Source organism: Phalacrocorax aristotelis, chromosome Z, assembly GCF_949628215.1.
Source record: "Phalacrocorax aristotelis chromosome Z, bGulAri2.1, whole genome shotgun sequence".
Classification (NCBI taxonomy): Eukaryota; Metazoa; Chordata; class Aves; order Suliformes; family Phalacrocoracidae; genus Phalacrocorax; species Phalacrocorax aristotelis.
In genome coordinates, this window is record NC_134311.1 from 67,338,396 (window position 1) to 67,361,391 (window position 22,996).

At 38.9% G+C, this 22,996-nt stretch overlaps 1 protein-coding gene across 2 annotated transcripts; it reads left to right on the plus strand.

Moving 5' to 3' along the window:
• The first annotated feature begins 1,707 nt into the window (after positions 1 to 1,707).
• Positions 1,708 to 22,719, plus strand: C9 (complement C9). Of its 2 annotated transcripts, XM_075079758.1 has the most exons (12): positions 1,708 to 1,874; positions 7,758 to 7,875; positions 8,555 to 8,702; positions 10,108 to 10,255; positions 11,944 to 12,082; positions 13,369 to 13,587; positions 15,088 to 15,328; positions 16,608 to 16,736; positions 19,143 to 19,321; positions 19,528 to 19,756; positions 20,486 to 20,665; positions 22,554 to 22,719. In XM_075079758.1, the coding sequence occupies exons 1-11, from the start codon at positions 1,789 to 1,791 to the stop codon at positions 20,644 to 20,646; spliced, it is 1,797 nt and encodes a 598-aa protein (XP_074935859.1). In that variant the 5' UTR covers positions 1,708 to 1,788; the 3' UTR covers positions 20,647 to 20,665; positions 22,554 to 22,719. The 2 variants fall into 2 exon arrangements, with proteins under 2 accessions (XP_074935859.1, XP_074935860.1); XM_075079759.1 differs by lacking the exons at positions 1,708 to 1,874; positions 8,555 to 8,702 and having other exon boundaries at positions 7,760 to 7,875.
• Positions 22,720 to 22,996: the final 277 nt, after the last annotated feature.

The following is a 22,996-nucleotide window of genomic DNA, read 5'->3' on the forward strand; positions in this document are numbered from 1 at the left end:
CAGCTAAAGATGCTTTCTTGCTCCCTTCTGCAGGACCATGGAAGCTGGGTACTTAAATTGCATTACATTCAGAAGTTTCCTTAATGCAACTTGCCTATTCCAGCTTTTCAGGAGGTCTACACTGGTGCTGGGAAAACTAAATTAGAACATTATCTCATGTTCAGAACACACTTTATAATGCCTTTAATGCAGATGGCTGAAAAGAATAAATCCATTAGAAAGCTACTGTTTTAGACTAGCCTTTAGTACTGGAGACATAAGTGTAACTGTCAGCCTAATCTATCACTGAATAAATAGAGTGGGTGCTTGCTTGCTTACTTTTAATACCATTTGATTGGTATGGTTAGGGGATTGAAAACAACCCATTGAAAGGGAGTTGGTATCCAGCTTGAAATACAGATATTATGGCGCTCACAGAGAATCACTGGGAGGGGTTGACTTTTATTTTTTTTTGCTGCATGGCAACATGTAATTTAGTACTCAAAGATACCATCAGAACTAAAAAACCAATTGACTGTCTTGGTGCTTGAGTGAAGGAGTATGTTTATCAGCATCTGAGTTAAGCATCTAAATGACCGTTTGCTGGTCAAACTAAAATTAACAGTCTTACTATGCTGGAGTCTTAAATACTTAAATAGGATGATTACTAAGATCTGGTTAGCAGGATCTCTTACAGGCTGGCCAAAGATGCTTGCTAGTCTGCTAGCTTAGTTTAAATAGCTGTTTACTCTAACTTAGTGTCTGTCTTAAAGAACCATGACCTGTAGAGGTATATATAGCATCAACTGAAGCAGGTTGATGAAACAATACAATATTACAAGTGCCTGTGTCTTGCATTCTTGCTCAACAAATAAGTTCAGTACAGTTGGACTCATTGAGCTGGACTAAGCATGCATCAGAATTAAGTTCCTGTAAATGAAATTATCCCAAATTAAGGATTGAATAGGGAAAAAAAAACTGTCTGTCCTATTCCATACCCTCCCCTCTCCCTGCCACAAAAAGGGAGGAACAGACAAAACTAAAAGCTGAGTTTTTTACTTACCCATGGTAATTCAGAATATACTTATTACTAGATGATTACCTTATGTCTGCATCCAGATACTTAATTCTTCACTGCTAAACAGCAGGTTATTTATGTTACTTCTGTCTTGTGACTCTGTCCAACACATGATGCCTTAAATTTGGATTACAGCAAGCTACCAAGTAGGAATGCCCTTCTAAAGAGCTAGCTTTTGGTTTGGGTTTTGGTGACAGAGTGAAGGCTACAAGAGTTTTAGGCTCCTTCAGAACCAGAAAAAATGGTGTGTTGCTCTTTTATATTGGCTGGGGGAGGAAGAAAAAGGAATCTTGGGACTTTATTCCTTCAATACTCCAAATGAAGATTCCAAAGATGTTAGATGCTGAACTTGCTCTTTTAAACAGCTGTGCTTTAGGAACTATTTGTTCCTTACATAACTCACTGTTTTGACAGCTTTTTACTAGGCAGTTAACTGCTCTCTAATTAAATAGAAAATGTCTCTCCCGTCCTTTGTTTACTGGTACTTTTTAAAACGGTTTTATTTTAATCTTGAAACTACTTTACACTATTTCCCAGTCTCCATGCAGGAAAAAGTAGAATATTCTGAAACGTGGACTTTAGAGCACTTACCGTAAGTCAGTTTTGGCTAGTAACTGGCATTCTTCAGGAAGCACTGCTTTTTGTTTGTTCTCTCGGTAATAAATAACAAAAGGGACAAATAAAGAAATTACAAATTCAGTCATGGAAATTCTTATCTATTGAGCTACAAAATGAGAAGCATGCATGTTACGCTGCAGCTTATATCCATACTTTGCAGTTTCGATGTGGCTGCCTCACTTTTGGGGGGAAGCAGAAGGTAGGTGTCTTTGGTTTTCTGCAGATGTCAATACTGCTTTGTCTCTCCAACACAGAGCATAACCCTCCAGTTTCTAATAGTAGATTGTGCAGATACCCAATGAAAAAGGAAACTACTTCTTGCTGTATTTCAAGGAGTCAAATAGAAATGGTTTGACCATTTATTTTGCATGTATGTGGCACAATAAAGGTGACTGACAGCTATTAAAGCCAGGTTCTTGCAGGGAGTTAGATATCAGGCAACTGTTTTCTATTGCATGCTGAGTCTGAAAATATAATCTAATCTTAATCTGTTTCTTTCTGAAGGACAATTTTGTGCTTACAGTACTTCTATTTCTATTCAAAGTCTCCTAGATCACCTATTTCTAATTCTTTCGAAACATAGCTTTTGTGGTTTTTTCACTGTAAGTATCACTGGAAGGAGAACTAAAGGCTTAGGCCCTACAAAAATACCATGTGAAAACAACTGAAGAGATACACTACCAGAAATTTATGACAATGGTCAGTACTAACTGGTGAAAGAATGTGAGTCTCATAATAGACAGATATACATTAAGAATAAATTGGGATCCATCTGCTTTAAGACTTACATTGCACTATGTGAAGCATTCTGTGATGGCATGTGAATACTATCTGAAAAACCAAGTATTGCCTCTCGCACACATGTCTAGGTCTGAGGGTGGCTGCTCCTAGTATGGCTTGAACTACCTGAACAGACTTTGAAGAGCAGACTTCAAACCTATGAGGACTGCTGCTTCCCTCTATCCTTATGTTTTGATGGTGGTTATTATTTTGGTATTCAGATCCAATTACAGCTCAGGTTTGATAGATTCAGTTACAAACAGTCCAGCCAGAAACACGATTATTACAGAGGCTTCACAGAAGGCAGTGTGGGCCAGCAGCTTGATTTCACATTGTACTAAAGACTGCAGCTTCATGATGGTGCTAGCAACTACAGTTGGCAAAATTGTGTCCTCATGTGACACTATCATGTCTCCAAATTAGACCACCATGCCTTCTCTCTCCATCAGTGCTAACTGTCAAACCAAAACTTTTTCCTGAATCATCAGCTTTGTAACTGATGAACTGAACAGCTCTGTATTTTGAAGTATGGATCAACAACAAATCACCAAAGCTGTGCGGCCTGAGGGTTGTCACGATCCACTCTTGGGTTGGAGAGTTTGGCAGAGGTTAAACCCCCTTGCTTTCCTTGCTGTTGGGGGCGGCTGAGCTTAATTTCTGATTAACTCAAATGTGTTATTGTGGCTAGGTTTCTTTTACATTCTCGGAAACAGAATTAAGACTCAAAAAAATCAAGTGCCACGTCTCTTTATTTGGCCAGAAATAGATACAGGAGAGAAAATCAAAGCAAAAGAAAAGGAAGGGGAAAAGGGGAACAAGATGGAGGGAGAGAGTGGGACTGTTGTGACAGCTACCACCACGTATCTGCGGCAGTCCGTCCGGTCTGGGCAGGGGTCCAGGCATCCGATGCATCTTTGAAGCCGGTGGAGAGGGAGATGTTCCAGAAATCACCCCCCGTCATCTCTGCTGGTTTCTCCTTTTATAAGGTTGCTCTTTTGCATAGTCAGTAACTGTTCTGCATACCCCTGCCTCCCACTCTGCGGTGGGACGCATGCCCAGTACCGTTGCGAGAAGGTGCTTGAAAGTTCTGGAGGGTCCGAGCCCCCCCCATATGTTGCCAGTCGGCCTTGGGCCTTGGGCCCAGGCGTATGCGCGGAGGACAAGTACTCTGAGATAATGGGACACACATTCCTGCTGGGTCGACCTTGGTGATTAAACTGTTCCGTTCAGCTGCCGTAGTGATCAGGCTTTAGTAGTGAAACTTGCCTGCCAACAACGTTGAGACAAGTTTCTAGTCCCTGACATGGGTGCACAGAGTGTATTGTGCAATCCAAGACAAAGTACGAGTAATTTTGTGTAATGATTGTGCAACAGCTTTTCCTTTCCAAAGAGCACTCTTCTGTCCCTCAAACCTCCCCAATAAGGGATACCAGAGAAGGTATTTCAATTTCCCTGCTTGTCTCTGAAGTTCTTGCTCCCAACTGCAACCTTCAGTGACATTCTTCAGTAGCTAACTACTTTTATCTCCTTTTATATTTAAATTGTATAACTTAAACCATGACGAAACAGGAGATATTTTCAGTAACCCTTTCTCCCTGGGTTTAACATGGACATGACAAACCTGCCCAATTACTAATACCTTTGTTTTTTCTAAATAATGTAATGCATTGTTGGTGTTTCAGAGTTCAGGAGACTCATCTACAACGAACTTTTTCTGATTTTTTTTTCCTTCTCTAACCTCAAGTAAATCCAAAACATTAAAGGTGGATCTGCAGCAAATCATGTGAACCTTGTACACTAATGGTGTGTACACTGTGTAACAGGAGGCCCAGGGTTGTATGTCACTCAATGAATATTATTGCAAAAGCTGCTCAGTTGGGACTATGTGAAAACCTGTGCCACCTGAAAGTCACCTTAAAGACTACCATCAACTCTGGGTTGCAGACAGTTGATGACAAGACTTCCATTCACATTGAGAAGTTGAACTCAGCCTTTCCTGCCCGGGATTTTTATTTTAGACTCAAAATAATGACTTTTAGGAACTTTTTGGGAGATTCTTTCGAAGCTGTATTAGTTTGAGTCTGATTGCTCCTTTAAGCACTCCTCCTAGACACTGCTCTTCATGGTTCATTCTTATTGCCTGCAAGGGTGTTTGGCTGCATTTTTGATGTTTTAATTTAAAAGTTCAGAAATTAATTTCAATGTAAACTTCTATAGTACTTAAAATCCTGGTAATTGCTAGGAAGAAGATATCCATTTGCCTTTAGAAATCCTGCTAGGTGCCTCAATATATCTTTAAGGTCTAAGGGTTCCCACTTTTACTATCTTCAAGGACAACCCGTCAGTCTTCAACTCAAGATGCCAGAATAGATGTTGTTACTCAGAGGTTTACAGTCCTACCTGCATAGTAAGGAGATAGAAAGGTTATATATGCAGCCAGTTTTGCAGATACAGGAAGGAACAAGCTGATTCTCATCCATTTCGCAGGCCAATAGATTTTAATTTCTTTGCTCTGTTGAAGTTACTGTCATGCTGAGTGGTGGAAAAATATTTCATAGATTACTGTACAGCAACTTTTCAAAGCATTGCCTGCTTATTATAAAGGTACAGTAAATTTTAGTATTGCCGAAGTATTTGCAAGATGAGCCAATTACAGATGAAGGAACCAGTTTTTGAAGAGGCTGGAGGACTACATCAAACTTCAAATACAGGACACCTTTCTGGAATTTCATAGAACTGTAGAATACTTTGAAAAGTCTAGGTTGGAAGGGACCTCTAGAGAACTTGTACAACATTCTATTCAAAGCAGAGCCTCAGATGAGTTTATCCAGGTGATTCTGTCAGGCAGTCTTGAATATTTCAGTGAGGGACATTCTACCATTCCCTGAGTAACCTATTTCAATGTTTAATTGTTCTCATGGTAAAGTTGTTGTGTTCATCTGGGTGGTTTTTTTAAATTCAGATGTCATTTTCCCTGAATCAACTTCTGCATGATGCCTTCATCTTCTATGTAACCACCTTCTGAAACAGCCTTTTCAGTAGAAGTTTCTAACAGTTGCAGTACACCTCATTCTTCTTCTTTCTTATGATTTACAGATCTTAATATAACGCAGGGTATGACTGCAGTGTAACTTCAGATGGAATTATAATTTCAAAAATCTATCCCTTCCCAGGCTGAAGTATCATTCTGCTGTATATAAGCAAGCATGCTTAGTTAATATTTGAAATCTTGCAGAGTGTTTTGGGATCTGTAAACCTCAACAGCACTGGAGAAAGCTGGCTCCTAACTGGCATTTGAAAGTAGAAGAAAAGGCTCAGGTTAGCAGTACCATGATTAATCTAATCGAAGCCTTTCTGGGTGAGAGCAAAGAGACAGCTGATCCATCACTAAAGGATGCTCAGGGAGAAGTGCAAGAAGGCAGATATTCAATGCCATTTCCCGAGTTCCCAGCACTTTCAGCTGCCAACCAGTGGGTTATTAATTTAGATGCTCAGAGCCCACCAGAGAATTTTTGAAAGGGAATTCTGTGTAAAATGGGGTTTTCACAAGGTTGGATCTGCATTCTCTATCAGGTACCCCAATTCCTGGTGCCAGGTACACAGCAAAGCTTCACACTTCCCTACCAGCTAAGAGTTTGGGAGGAAGAGTTTGTCTCCAATTATATGGAGAGAGTTCTTAATTTTTAATCTAATTTCTGCTGTCCATAGACATTGGGCATATTTGTGCTTTTTGCTGTTTCCTTTTTTTCAGAATCCCACCTGTTAAAAGCAACATTCTCAGCCAAGGATTCATTTACTTCCTTAGCTTGAGGTCAGGAGAATTCTGGGAATAGAGTTGTTTAGGAGCAGCAGCCAAGACAGTGGGAGTGCATGGTACAGATACTTCCAGGAGCAGCTGTGGTGCATGTTAACTGCTGGTGTGTGCGACAGTGGAAAGCCTGAGGCATCAGAGCCAGTCAGGGTCAGCTGAGTGTATAAAAGGTTGCACAACAACCCTGTGATCCCTTAGCTGTTTGAGATTCAATAGCTGGAAAGAGACATAGGCTCATTTAGAGTCTCAATAACAAGTTAATATGTGTGTAACCTGAACATACAATAAATGGCACCAGAAAGCTGAAGCAACTGGTATATCTTCCTTGTCCAAACTGCAGATTTCTCAATCTTGTGGAATCAGGTTACATTTGTTTGGACTCCTGATAGATTTGTATGAGGGAAGGGGGTCAAAGAGTGGAGGGCAAGGCCCTGCCTTCAACGAAAGGCCATATATCACACTTCAGGAGCCGCAGATCTGCCAACCAGCTGGGCATGTCAAAGAAGGTCCAATTGTAGAACAGAGGCAACACCATTAACCTGGAGAGGTGCAAAGTGAGAATTTATTTTCAGTGGATGAATACTTAGCCTGTAAGCCCAAATCAGAATAAATTACAGAGAGCCAACTGGCAAATTAAGACTTCAGTGCTCCGCCATTCCTCTCCTTTCCAGCATTGTTACCTGGCAAGGTAAGATAACCAGTGATTTTTAAAATTAAAAAGACATCCTACCATTCATCGGTTCTTAATGTCTAACTGTGGGTGCTCTAAAGCAACTATATATCTATGAAATGGTGGCCTTTCACTTACTGAGCCAGGAGTTTCATGGTATTTAAAACTGGCACCGAAATGAAGAGTCACTCCAGAAAATATGGCCCTAACTGGCAAAGTATTCAACTTGGCAAGCTGAGGAATACCTAGGTAGCTAAACACTCGTCTGTATTTTACAATTATATGTTAGACTGTTAGAAAATAATACCTTTATTTATGAGCCTTCTTTCAACTCCAGAAAGCATTTAGACTTTTACCTAGGTTTAAGGGCAACCCCATTAAAGTTAATAAGCTAAAAAAATCACAACGACATGTATCGAAGTGCTACATCTATTTGAGATGTTCTTTTGTGCCTTTGTCTTCAGCTTTATGAGGAACACAGCCACTGTCTGAATAGGGGAACTGCAGATGTTCTATGTGTATTGTTTGATTTTCTTCAATAACATGACCCACCAGAAAAGCATGAGTATGGACAAAGATCTAAAAAAGAGAAAAAGAGCTGGCTTACTAAGTCTTCAAAGTTTTTCTAATGTAATTTTAAGCCACCAAAGAATTTAAGGTTAGGCACCTGTTTATACACATATGTACCAAGTACTGCTATCGAAGTGAAGCAGAAAACAGCTTGAAGAGGCTTCCAGAATACCGGTCTATGGTTTAAATAAAAATTCACATGTGATTTTAGTGTATTGCCTAGGACTGTACTGGATTGTTTTGTCTGACAGCTCTTCAGAAAAAGCCTTCCACAGGGGAACAAGAGAACTGAATGCCCCATCTCCAATAGATTGTAAGCTGAGCAGCTGGAGCGTATGGGGGCCCTGCGACCCATGCACCCATCAAAGGGTAAGCTGTAGTTGGAAATCTTTGTTCCAAAGCCACAACCAAAGGGACATTATCTGTCTGCCTTTTGGCTATGGGGAAATATCAGATTGCAACTCTTATTATTGTACATTCATGATTTCATGAAGCCCGTAATAATTTCAGATCTGAAGCAATAAGAGTAAGAGAAGACTACATCCAGAGATGTAGAGAAGACAAAACTGGTCAAGTGTTCTCATTCAAAATGTTCTGTTGATAGAAATTATCTATTCTAGCCATGTGGATGTTTCTGCTAAGAACATTACTTTTCAATACATTTTCCCTTTTTAAAGCAATTTTTTGTCAAGAGCAGATTTTTATTCTCTTAGGGGAGTTCTTATAAGAATTCAAAAAAATGAAAGACTTGAAAGAACACAAAATATGTATGCTGTGTTTCCTCCCTGGAATGAAGATAATGAAAACAGTGAAATAAACTAAATAGTGAAAAATATGCATCTCTACATACTTGCTAAGACATTATTATTAATGCAACAATCAAAGTTCCTATACGCTTATTTTTGTACCATAAGCTTTGTGGATTTTCAAGAAAAAATTTCACCAGAGACGCTTCATTTTGAAAAGTTCTAAGTTCAGCTGGAAATCTCTTAGTTCTGGTAGTACTTTTCTCTCTAAATGGTATAAATAGCATTATTTACCCTTCAAGTTTCGCTCTAGACGTGTTGAAAGATTCGGACAGTTTGGTGGAACACCATGCCTGGAGACCTTAGGAGATACACAAAGCTGTAAAACTATCCAAGTTTGTCCTGAAGAACCAGAACCAGACTGTGGTACTGACTTTCAATGCAATTCTGGTAGGTTTTGTTTTCACACCATAGCATGTTATGCAATAACTCAGGAAGCCACTTTTTACATAGTACTGTGAAGTCAGTTAAATTATTTTCCATTGAAGACAAAATACATACACAAAATGAGAGATATGCTTCAGTGTTTTTTTAGTTTAGGGTGGTTTCCTGAAGCAGTGTCTTATTGCTACATTTTAAAGAAAGTCCCCAGCTTATAGACAGGTGGGTTGCAAAGCCACAACACCAAAATCACAGCATGAACCATGCTTGAGAAGGGGTACGTTCTTCTCATTTCCCATCATAATTTGTGTCTAGTTTAAATTCTTCTGCTTTAATTTCTACTCCATGGTTAAAAGCTGACCATACTATGAGTGTCCTTTTTTCTAGGATAACTGCTCCACCTGCTACATGATCAGAATATTTTCTGAAAAATCACTGGGAAAAACTAGGACTGAAGAAATTTTAACAAAATGGATAGGGAGGCTTACTGACCGAAGCATTATGATAGATGCTAATTAGAGACCAAAATGTCTCTAGATCCAAAGATGTAAATTTGTAAGGTGGTAAATGCATGGCATATGAATGAATGCAATGTTCAAGATTCAGTATAAATCAAAATAAAATAGGAAAAGTTAATGGTAATAAAACTAGTAAAAACAGAAAAGGAAAGATGGTAAGTGAATTTTGAGTCCCAAGATGCTGTCAGTATTGTCTTTATCTAAAATACCATGAAGTGCAAGTAGAGGAAAAAAATTACAAAATATGTGTTTAACTACTACTTTACAGCCACTGTGTGGCACTTAGAGGTGAGGTAGCTGATATCAAGAAGTGTTGTTTTATTATCCTAGGGCTAAATTTACCCCAAATCTGTAAATCCTGCAGAAAAGAAAAAGAAAAAGAAAAAAGATTAGTCTTTGTAAAACCTGTGATATGTAACCTCAGCAGAATTACTACTTCACTGTTGCTTTAGAACACAAATCACTATAGTTTGGGACACTGCAGTGTCCAAATACTATAGTGCAAATAGCAACAGTTTAAACAATTTAGAAATAGTTCATTGTTGATATCTAATTAATAATCTCCTGTATTCTCTTAATATAATTTTTTTAAAAGCCTAATAATCAAAGATTAATATAGAAAAAATCACAGGAGGTAACAACTTTCTGCAAATGACAGCAGTTCTCCTGTCACTTAATTTTCTTAGCCATCCTAGTAAACCCATAAGTAAATATAGTAATCTGGCTTTGGTTGGCTTTTTTTTTCATTTGAAGAAGGCAGGGTGTAGGACTCGAATTCCTCATGACAGTAATAGAAATATATGAACAGAAAATCTCAATACAGAGTAGCTGGGGTTGTCATTTAAAGACCATCTTGGCAAAAAAATTCATTCATTCAATGTTTTTTCTTTGATTAGGTCGGTGTATAAAACAACGGCTTGTGTGCAATGTAGATAATGACTGTGGAGACTTTTCTGATGAAGATGACTGTAAATCTGACGCACAATCACCATGCCGTAACCATGATGTTGATGTGTCTGAAGTTGGCAGGACTGCAGGGCAAGGGTATGTAATGAAGGAAAAAGTATTTGGCCTTGTGAAGTGTCTAGGACAGTCTCCAAAGTGAGCTGAAAACACTGGGGCACACTAACATTACCAAAAGTGGAATCTGAATTGTGTCCGCATTTGTATTCAGAAATGCTACATAGCTTTTGGAAGAACAATTAACTACTGTTTTATTTTGTATACTTGGGAAGGATAAAATATTTATATAGACAGCATATATCAATCATTATGTTAATTCACAGAATTGTATCTGGAAGTTACATGAATATACTTACAATACTTATTATTTAAATGTAAAGCTTACAGTTATATAGATATGTTTCAAGTGATATTTCATAACGAATCAGTCATTCCCTATTAGTTTACTAACATGCATGTCTAAAAGGGAGAAAATGTATCTTGATTATTTATACAATGTGATGCCTCACAGCAACAACACTCTGCCTGCAGCTTTTTTCCAGTTTCGCATTCTCCACTTCCCCGATCTCGTTGCTTACAGGAGTTTTCCTCATTAGTCTAAGTCGAAAATTAATCTTTCTATTCTCAGACCCTGCTGGATTTCTTTCTTTTCAAACAAAAAGAAAGTCTGACATATTGTTTATCTACAAACCGAGTTAGAAGGCAGCGATCCAAACTGGAACAAATGAAAATAAAACTATACTACAACTCCACCTGGTGTTTAAATGAAAACGGTGCATCCTTTTCGTTTTATTTTTATAATGGTATTACTGCACCGGAGTAAAAATGCTGCCCTTGTAGCATGGGGAAGTAAGGGAGGTACTTAAGCATTTTTAGAAGTATCTTCTTTATTATTTCTATTATAATCCATCACTAAAATATTCCCCGATAAAATGTTGTATAGCTGTGCAGCAGTGACGCTGGCGGTTTTGAAGAATTGATAACCACGTTCTACATTCAGATAAGTATACAGACATGTATCACACAATCATATTAGAATTACTAAAAAGATTCAAATTATGAAACAGACATAGAAAGGCAAAAAACTTATACAGAATCCTCCAAGGAGCAGTTATTTTTGGAAGTATATCTTCTACATTGGTATGTAGATGCACATTGCTATACAGCCAATATGTCTGTTTCTCTGGGTTTGTAGCGGTTCAGATTTCATCTCCTCCAGTCCAGAGAATTCTATTGCTCCACCAGGTGACACCCTGGGAGAAAAGGCAATGCTGGAAGTAGCTGTATATTCCTATACAGATTTGATGGCTCTTTTACACAGTTTATACCAAAGTTCCTACCAGCAAACAAATTACTATAAGATATGAATAAAATAGGTTAAAAGTAGCTGTTGAGGTGTTTAAAATGATTTAAACCTATAAGGAATGCTTCCTCACAAATATATTGGTCAAGAAGAAACGTTTTTTACCCCCTTCCATTCCTAAGACTCTCACTGTGTTTGATGTTCAGTATATATATTTTACTTGTTTCTTTCTCATAAAAAGCCTTAAAGTGCCTTATAAAAGATATGTCGTTATCTCCGTTATGCAGACGAGAGGACCACGAGAGACGAGGCAAGCTGCTGTGGATAAAGCAAGATTCAGTTCCACAGCTATAGCCTCCATCTCTTACAGAATCTGACTTTTCCAGTCATAATATCTTTGTCTACAAGCTATGGGTGCTGACACGTCCTTTTTTGAAGAATAACCTCTCCTGTATTTCTCTTGTAGAATCAATGTTTTAGGGATGCAGCCAATGGCCAGCCCATTTGACAATGACTTTTTTAATGGTTTGTGTGAAAGGGTGCGTGATGGAAACACACGGACATACTACCGCAAGCCATGGAATGTGGGCGTTCTCACTTATGATGTAAGTGTCTAGACTGTACACAGTCTAGGCTGTGCTCTTCCTAGAAAGGTTGGACTAGATAATTCCTGAGGTCCCTTCCAACCTGTGATTCTGATTCTGTGTAAGTCTAAGTCCTTCTGTGCAAACATGAAGAATCCTGACATCCACTTGGACGACTTAACATATCTCTTGAGTCAGGTGGCAGCAGCTTTTTAGCATCAAGCTTTTGATAAAGTCCAGACGGAAACAGGTTATATTATCTTTTGCTTTAGCAGTTAAGCTCAGTTGCGCCAGACAAATTCCCACATGTTCATTACTGTACCTGTGCCTAGTAAATGAAACTATCTTTCTGGAATGTTTATATGAGAGGATGAGAGGAACTGGAGATGTACAGAAAGGAATATGATACCTAAATTTTACTGGACAGAGCAGCAATCAAGCTACTTTTTCAAGGACACACAAAAGACACTGACAAAAAGGCAAGAATAGTGTTATGGTACTCTGGTCCTGCTTGGGTTCTCTAATCAGTGATGACTTTCTCTGTCCCACTGAAAAAAAAAAAAAGTAACGGGCTTTTGAAATTCAGACTATGACTTCCAGTGTGGTTTGAATATCAAAAATATTGATGATCTTAGGAACATCAATATCAGATGCATTTCAGGAATCAAAGGAGTATTTTGCTTACCAAATGCTTTACCTATCACTGTAAGCAGGAACTTCACATAACAATGACAATTTTTACCAGATCCTGCCCAAAATTAGTAAATCTGGCCCAGAGATCATTGCCCATATTTGATTTTGTTGCATAACAATTTTCAGTTACTAAAACTCTATGTTATGCTGAAGTATACAAAAATAAACAACACTGAAATAGGTATTCGGAGTTAGTTATTGTCTGTTGTAAGAAAAGAAAGCAAAATCATAATTCTGATTCACTTCAGATGTCAAGACCTATTAGCAAATCTTGCCTGCATTCCAGGAAGGAGGTCAAGACTACTACTCCTTACATGTAAAGGAACTGTTGACACACAGAAATTACTTTGATAGTGTTACATGCTGAGATTTAACACTCACTGAAATATTGTCACTGTAGTTTTCTGTTTAGTTTTGAACAACTAAGCTTATCCAGATGAGCTGGTTTGTGGAGGGGGTGATATTTTAATTTGTTTTCTTTTAAAATAAAAAAGAGCTGTATGAAAATGTATTGCTAAGCTATGTAAAACATACATCTTTTAAGTGCTACATGGATTTTTCTATTACTGCCTGTTTTCTTTTTTTCATACAACATTTTCTTTATCTTTTCTAAGACAAAAGCAGACAAAACCTTCACATCTGTGTTCTACCATGATCGTGTAAAAATGTTACGAGAGGTTTACATAGAAAAACAAAAACACTTTAATGCTGACCTGTCTCTGAAGTACACACCTACTGAAGGAAATAACAATACTGGTTCATATGGAAATTTCAAATATCATTATACCAAGAATTCAAGTTTAAGTTCTTTCCTGAAAAGCTTCACAGAAAGGGTAAGTTTAATCAAGCTAAAGGGTTTAATGTAACTATTTTACAAACAATAAAATTTACACAGTGTTAGAATAATGACATAGTAATCTTTCTAAGTATTCTAGTTGCCTGCTGCTTTTCTGTCATTAATTCACAAAAATTAAATACTGGCAATACTAAGGTTAAGATTTCAGGTGTGGCCAAAGGGTAACCAAATGTAGCTTCATTTTCCCACTGTTTACCCTTAACTAGCAACCACACTTATCTTCAACAGGGGCGTCATGTTAGAAAGGGCCAAAGATCTCTGATTACATCTTGATCAGAGAGCAGCTCTGATATAGTGCAGCGTGGGTAAATTAGGTCAAGTCCTGGGATAAAAACTGCTATTGAGTAGGCCTACACTAGGTAAACACAAAATAGGTAGAATAATAACTGAAATGACAGATCTCAGTTATTCGGGTATGTCTGCACTAATAAACTAGCCTGGGCCAAGAGGCACAGCCATAGCACTGGCACACAGTAATCCATAGTTTTACTAGCACACTGCCACAATTTTGGTCTGTGCCACCTTTCATGCTCTCATAAGCAATGCCCATCCTGTGGTCCTCTGCAGCATGTTTGAAGGGAATGTTCTCAGGAAATGTTTGAAGGAAATTATTTCTGCCAATCCAAAGCAGCATCCAAGTGAGCAGTTCAAGATGCTTTAAACAGTGCTAGCTAATGTGATGGTCCCTTTTACATACCTCGTGTTAGTCATTACTGTTAAGGGGGTCACATAAGTAGTGCAGAAAACAATGGGATTTGGAAAGCATGTGTTCGCTTAGAGTCTAAAATGCAACAGTTTCGCAAGATGCAATGTGTCATGGGCAGCAGCTAAGTCCGAGTTTAGATTATCATATAAAACCATCTGCAGTGTAATTTACAAAAATATCAGTCATTAAACCTAGAGTTAGAATGTGTCTATGGATCAAATACCTCAATGGGATTTTTTCCTAATTGATTTTCATTTTATTATGGGTTTTTTTGTTGTTTCATTTTTAATTGGAGCTTTGCCCTTCTGACAGTCTGAGAATAACAAAGTGATCCAAATAAAAAAGAGAGAACTTAGTTCTGCTCTGACTACAAACAAAGACAAAACTCCAGCTGTCCTAGGTGGGCAGCTCCTGTTTTCTGGCATGCCATATAGAATTACTTTTCAAAGTTGTGAAACTCAGAAAGGCTCCTTTGGTAGATATTGTACTTAGAGAAGACCTTGTTCTTAAATAGATCACAAAGTGCTTGCTGAAATTAGCAAAGGGAGAGTTCTGCAAAACTGGAATGATCCGAATCTGTCGCTGCTTCCTCAGTTTAAATTGGAGAACTTTTAATTTTATTTAAGCAAGTTTGTCCCTGTTCCAAAATGGTAGATTGAGTACCATATTTAAAAGTGCTGCAGTTTCTTTATAAGTAAAATAGAACAGATTTTCCTGCCGTGCTGCATACCAGAATGGTGCTGTCATGAGCTTTCTTCTCCCTGCATTCAGAACCAAACTTTTCTGCATATAAAAGGAAAGATTCAGCTGGGAAGGTTCCAAATGCGGAGTCGTGATGTCCGTCTCACAGATAGTTTCCTTGATAATCTAAACTTTCTGCCTGCTGAATATGATAAAGGAGAATATTTTAAATTCCTAGAAGATTATGGAACTCACTATGCAGTCTCTGGAACTGTAGGAGGAAAATATGAACTTGTGTACGTGCTGGATAATTACGCTATGTCTCGAATAGGTATGCATTCTGTTAGTGTGGTATGAAGATTATCACCAAGCCTTCAGTCATGCAAAGAGATGTATGAGGATAGATTTGTGGATACAGAGCACTACTGAGAACAGCACAGTTCAGTGCATGCTGCTTGTGGCACACCAGTGACATTACAGAATTACATGAGTTCAACAGAGATGAGAGTCAGTCTTTGTAACTTCCAGAATTATTTGAAGTCTGTATTTTAAGTCTGTAACTAAGGAAAAAAAAACAGCTTAAACAAACCTCTTCAAAATATTGGCAATACTAATTTGTGTGACCTGATTCACAAGAGATTCCTGATGTCTAGAATATCTGCCTAAACCTTAAATCCAATTTGCTAGACAGTGCCTTCTTGTGGTACAATCACTCTAAGAGTATGGTGGTGGCGAAAAATAAGGAATAAATTTAAAATGTCCCAGAAAACATACGGTGTACTTGAGCATGTTGAAACTGTTTTTATAGACTAACATTCACACTGGAACTTTCCTTGCCATAGTTAAGAAAAGCAGTAATTTAATCCTCCCTCTTGTGCAGTTCAGATATATGTGGGTTTGTGATGGATTAAAGCATTCTGGAATGAAATTAGAAAAGGAAATTCCCATGATGATTTTGGAGATCGGAAATAAGTACCTGCTGCATGCAGCATCAACAGCAATACTACCGTCAGATGTTCAGACTATGCAAAGGGACATGGGGCAAAGTTGTCACTCACTTTTCCCAGTATTACCCTGTTCGGCCATCTTAAGCAAAATTCTTTCTGAACACAAAAGTTCCAGACGATATGTCTGAATCATAAAGGAGGTGTTGGAGGCAGTAGAGGATAGAGGAGGATTGGAATTTATCGGAATAGAGTACTTCTAACAGATTAGTGGCATTAATTAACTTTGTGAGGAAAAGGAGTAGAGAAATATGTTTGAGGCTGTGGGAGAGAGACTGGGAGGACTGAATAGTTTAGCACGTAGAAAGAGCAAATTACAAGCAGCTGAGAAAGACAAAATTCCAATAGAATATGTGGAAAGAGTGGTCCCTTGAGGGACATCTGCTGTTTTCCTAATCACTGTAGATCTCACCTGCCTCTGCGTAGGCCCTTCAAATACAATTATCCTCACATTCATTTCATGGAAGAGGAAAAGCAGAAGATAAATGGGAAGAAGGAAGCCATAAACATTTCCAATAGTCCTGAGATTTATTCTCCAAGAATAATAATATCACATTATTTATGGTCATTCAGTCCCTCTAATCACCTAATTATTTCCACTTCAAGGTGTCACTGTAGAAGATGTGAAAAGATGCCTTGGCTATCACTTAGATGCCAATATTGCATATAAAGGCTTACATGTTAATGGTAGTATTGATGGTGGTAAATGTGAAAAGATTAACGTGAAGGAAAACTGTAAGTATATCTTTATTTTAAAGTATATCTTTTGCATAAAGAAAGATTATACCAATTGCTTCCCCTTTTATAATCAAAATAGGTACTGCTGTTAGGGAAAGGGCAAATCTGGTAGACCAGTTGAAGTGAGGCTACATACTTATTTATGTACATGGACATATGTACATGCTTCCAGGTCAAGCCAGGCTGAGCAAGTGCTCCCAGTCGGCACACATGCAGACACACTTATTTAGCATACATACATACACACATTGCTGGCCACACAAGTCAATATAGACAGAAGCACAGCACACAGACAAACACAAACAGCACCAATGGTTTTCATCCTGTTCTCCTCTGCATTTGATCAGGGTGAAAGTCTGTCAGTGAGAAATATCACAGGATGGTTGAGGTTGGAAGGGTCCTCTGGAGACCATCTTGTCCAAATCCCCTGCTCAAGCAGGGTCATCTAGAGCAGATATTCTACCCAGGCAACATGACTCTCAGGTATTTCACTCTCTCCTCTATATACATATATAGCCAATATAGATCCCTCCAGCAGCTGAACTTAGACATTCAACTGGATCCCTAGTCTCCCCTGTTGCTGGCATCCAGGTATACAACACCCGAAGGCCCACAGCTCCACTTGTGTTGCTGGTACAGACCCCCTGATGTACCTCGATACATACATCCACACACACACTATGGATGCATCTAGTAACTGGCCTTAGATGCTCAGTTTACCCAACAATTTGTCCTTGGATCGTCTTGTTCCAGTTGCCTTACAGATACATATTCACATGCAAACAGGTTTCAGTCAACCCCTGGACCTTAGGGTCTCTCCAGTATTTGGCATAGAACCTCTGGTCACTCCGGTAGCCAGGTCCCCCAGTTGTCTCACTTTAGAGACACGTACATATCTAGACCAGACTAACAGCCACTATAATACTTTGTTCCCAAGCCACTTACCCTAGTCACCTGCTAGTCTAGCTTGATATTTCCTAGTGATCGCACACCAACATATATATCCTCACTTGCTCCAGTTATTGACACCACAAATGCCAGGTCCCTATCAACCATTGACCAACTCTAGCTGCTGGCACAGAGATGTCCATACACATGCATGCACAGAAATAGAGACCTCTCACCCAAGAAAATAGTTAAAAACTTAATTTAGTGGTCAGCCAGGACACACTGCATATATCAAGGACAGTACACAGCAGACAAGCTTACTGATCAGCCACCTTTGCCATCTGTCCCCTTTTATGCCTTTATCCTATTTTTCCATGCGAGTTCCTCCCAAAGCCACCTTGATCCCCCCTTACCTCTTCAGTGGCAAACCCCTAAACATGCCCTTTTTTCCATCCAGAAAGCCTTTCCATTGACTCATCTTGCTGTTGACTCATCCTCAGCTCCATCCTGTGGGGCTAATGGCTCTGCTGGGACAGGCCTGGGAGGAGTCAAGGCAGGGGCTCCCTTTCTCTGATTAGGCTATTTGTGTTCCCCTGCCTGTCATTGTTCCTCTCTGCTCTTTGTGTGTTTGGAGATGAGTCTTTTATCACATGGCCTAAAAATTGCAAAGGCAGGGAGATTTACTACTGAGTACAGAAGAGGCAATTAGTTTCAGTGCCCTGTTCTTGTGGTTTAATTATGAAGCAGAAGCTCTTGCTATTCCAGTTCCTGTCCTTTTCTGGTTCAGCTCAGATGATATGATACCATTACTCAGATTATCTTTGCCTTGTTATCAAATTTTGCTCTACCCCCTCTCTTCCTTTCAGATACAGGGTTTTCTAATTCAATTGCAAAATAGAAGATTTCCTTCCACATAAGTAAAGGGTCTAGAGAACAATTCTTATGAGGAGCAACTGTGGGAGCTGGGGTTGTTTAGTCTGGAGGAGACTGAGAGGAGACCTTATTGCTCTCTATAACTACCTGGAAGGAGGTTGTAGTGAGGTGGGTGTAGGTCTCTTCTCCCTAGTAACAAGTGATAGGATGACTGGAAATGGCCTCAAGCTGCTCCAGGGGAGGTTTAGACTGGATGTTAGGAAACGTTACTTCGCCAAAAAGGTTCTCAGGCACTGGAACAGGCTGCCCAGGGAAGTGGTTGAGTCACCATCCCTGGAGGCATTTAAAAGACCTGTAGATGTGGTGCTTTGGAAGATGGTTTAGTGGTGAACCAGCAGTGCTAGGTTTATAGTGGGACTTCATGACCTCAAAGGTCTTTTCCAACCTACACAATTCTGTGTATTCTGTATATAAGAAGTATGAGCAAAGATTGAATTCCATCACAATCGGTGAGTGAAGGGTTGTTCTCTTTATGCTCATTTTATAGAGATGGACTGGTTGGGCTAAAAGGACCACTGTTCCTCAAGACGCATGGGTGTTACACTTTCTTCTTCATCCTTTCTTCTTTCTTTCTTTCTGCAGCAGAACTTAAGGATGATGCTATCATTGATGATGTGATTTCCTTAGTTGATGGAGGGAAGATTGACTTTTCAGTTAAAATAGAAGAAATGCTACTGCGAGGATCCAAAATAGTTGATGTAGAGGATTACATAGAGTGGGCTAAGTCTTTGGTTGATGCTCCAGTAGTGATACAGCAGCGGGTGAGTACAACTTCTTCAAAGCTGTGGTTCTTACAGTTTGAAAGCTTTTTTTCTAAGATGGGGGTGAGACTCTGAGTTTATCATGACCTTGAAGATATTTTCTTCATCTTGACAGTTTCTTCAGACGCTTACTCTGGTGAGGGGGATATCAAAAGGATTCAGAACTTCAGAAAAGTCTGTTATGCATAGGCTTTTTTCTTCTACAGCCTTCTCCAATACATACGCTTGTTCCAGTTAAGATGAGAAATGCATATTTAAAGAAACAAAATTTGGAAAGAGCAATTGAAGACTACATTACTGAATACAGTGTGTGCAAATGTGAACCCTGCAAAAATGGAGGCACACTTGTGCTGGTAGATGGAGCCTGTACCTGCATGTGCTCAAGTTACTTTAAGGGGATTACTTGTCAGATTCCCAAATCTACATTAATTAAAGGTTGGTAAATGCTCCAGACAGACCTCCTACTGTCAAATCTCATGGGTGTATGGTGTAGTAGTGTAAATTACTGGGTTCTTTCCATAAAGATGGGCACTTGAAATTAGAGTTCATTGTTCCACATATATTTTTGTGTTTGGAATTATACCCCAAGTTCATTTAAGTAAACAGGAGCATTACTGAAGAATGGTGCAGTAATGGTAAGCTGATTTCAAGCAAAAGCCATCTCACCACATCATAAGGTATTTTGTCTTCACTTTTCTGCAAAAACATTGTGTTTGCTAACATATGATCACATTCTATAATTACTGTGCTAGCTGAATATTAGATTGGTCCACAGAGGGGAGGAGGGAGATGAATGCAGTTCCACAACTGATGATGCAAAAAATTTATTGTGGGGCAAATTAATTCCCTGTGGCCAACTTTTTAAAGCACCGGTGCCCAAATTGGGCCTTAGAGTGTGATATTCAGGCAGCTTCCTAGGGTGACAAAAATGTTGAAACTTCTGGGTTCTTAAGCAGTGGCACTGACAACGGTGTTTTCAAAAGCCAGATCTGTGCAATGGAATGTATGCTGGAGGGTGCAATGATCTGCAGAGTCATTGTAACTGAGAATGTAACCTTGTCCACCCTCAAAAGTGCCAAGTAAAAAGCTCTAAATAGTCCTTCTGTCACTGTACAGAAGACAGAGAGATGCTGGACTAATCCTAGTGTGGTGTCTTAATGCCAGTTGTCACCGATGGAGGCTGGAGCTGTTGGAGTGCCTGGTCCACCTGCACCTATGGACAAAGCACTCGAACTCGCCAGTGTAATAATCCTACACCAGAACCTGGTGGCAGACCATGCCACGGAGACAGCATTGAAACACGGCCCTGTGGAGATGCAAAATAGTTATGCTGATCAAAAACAGGTAAGCAGCCTCTGCAATTACAAATATGTTACTGCTGTTTAGAATAAATGGTCAGCCAATATTGGGGGCATTTCAGTGACACAGCTGAAGGAGTGAAAGGTAAGTCCTCTTACATGTTCCATTTATACAGCTTTTAAAATCAGCCTCCTTGCAGCTCAAATCTGTGAATGTTTAGGATAGTATTTGAATGTCTTGACAACTAATGTTACATCACAGAACTTCAAGAGTAAAATGGAGTTCTGCATAAGAACAGACTAAAAATCCAGCTCTTAAAATACAGATTTCACCTCCAATCAGACTTGTCATCAGAAACTTAAGTCTTAGGGTAATGGAAAAAGACATGTTTTCCAGAAATAAAGTATAAAGACAGTTTGAGAGTCTGAATTCTATTACTTGGTAAGTGGAATGCTTAAATCCAACACAGCTGCTGTTATAGCAGTTTTGAAACTTTTCTCTTGGAAAAAAATAGTTTAAGAAAATGTTTAGCTACATGGTTTTGTCAGGTTTGAGGTTTTTTTTTATTTTTAATATAATATTGCAAAGCAAAACAAAAAAATAAGCAGGATTTTGAGGATGGATGCTCCGGACCAAAAAATGGCAAGGTGGTCTCAACTTTTTTCACCTGCTGAGAAGAAGCAGCTTGCATGCCACTTGGATGCCACAGTAAGTTTTCAGGACCAGGAGGAAGTGTTTGGGTTTATGTTTAAGATGTTACCACAAGTTCCTTCTCTTCTGGGTGGCCACAAGAAGAAAAGAGGTGGCAAAATAGAGAAAGGACTTGCAATGTTTCCCCACTGAAGCACCCTTATGGTAAGTCTCACGACATGACCCTACCTGCACCAAAAATATGTATCAGAAGATTTCTTCTATGTGTGACCTCTCTCAGCTTCAGTAGAGTTCAACTACACATAATATTCTGCTTGTGAAGCACCCTGAAGAAAGCACGGCCAGCAGGTTATAACAGCAGTCATGGACCATCTAGCCCTACATCAAAGAATTACAAACTACTCCCTACAGCACCGGCTCTCCAGGCTATCAAAGCTACTTATTCCATAAGTTATTCCACAATGGAAGAAAGAAATTGAGAGAAGAATATAACAGAGCTTGAAAATTGAGAGTAATATGAGGAAGACAAGTATAAGAAGTAGGGGAATAGCAAGTGGCACATTCAAAAGAGTCTGAAGACTGGTGCTTCACACAGTGGCATACGGAAAGTAAATATGCATTTTAAAAGCCTCAACATAAACTACTGGAAGGTTCTTAAACATGTAGACAGTCATGCTCACTCAAGAAGTCTCTGAAGTATCAATTTTGGCAGGACAAGAAAGTATTCTGTGGAAGTATTTCTATGTCTTTCCCTACTCCTGGCCATTCCCTAGGGCAGTGTTATTGCCCTTTTGTTAAAAACAGGGTATCAAGTTAGCCTTTACTTGATCCAGTGACTTTGGACTTTTTAAAAAAAAATCTCATAAGCAGTTTAATTTTATTCCCGCACTATATCATTCACATGTTTCTATTCAGACATGACAGCAAATAGCAGGATGATTATTCATGTTATATACATATTTCTCTGTTTCCTCTGGTATGGAACAGTAAAAGCTTTTTTAACAAATTAATCTAACTTTGGCTCCTGACGTGACTGTCGGCTCCTAAACAGACATGTTATGTACTCACTCTTTCAGCAGAAGTCAGATACTTAAGTCTCCTGAAAATCACAGTATGTGTTTTGATTCATTCTTCATTAGAATTATTTTACATTAAAGCCACACTTGAGATACAGTGTGACGTGGCGAGCCATGGGGGTACTATTTCACTTAAAGTTTGACCAATATACATGTTTTAGCTACTATCTTCTATCACTTCTTTACCATTTTTTCTCCTTTTTTAGAAACCAATGATGGATTCCAAACCAATTCCACAAATCACAGCTTCTTCTGGCCAGCTAGCTAACCAAGAGCAATGGAATGCCATGATTTAAAACCACCTGCAGCTTAAATGATTGCTAATGAAAATAAAGTAATACACCAATAAAATTCTTAACAGAGATAAGCTGATGCAGTGGGTGTGGTCCATCTTTTATTTGTCTGTGGCCATCATTAGGGCATGAATTATCTATCCTTGTTAGTCAATGGCATAATGGTGTCCCTCGCCAATGTTTTTTTCATAATTATTTATGGTGTGTTTTCAAACTGACTTTCAAGAATTCAAATCCAGTATGAGTATCAGAATAAGGTACATAACATTAGCTGATTGATGGTATACTGTTAGTAAAGAACCTGGGAGAGTCATTATCTTCAGCAAAATGCCTTTGTGGATTTATTTCAAACCCCA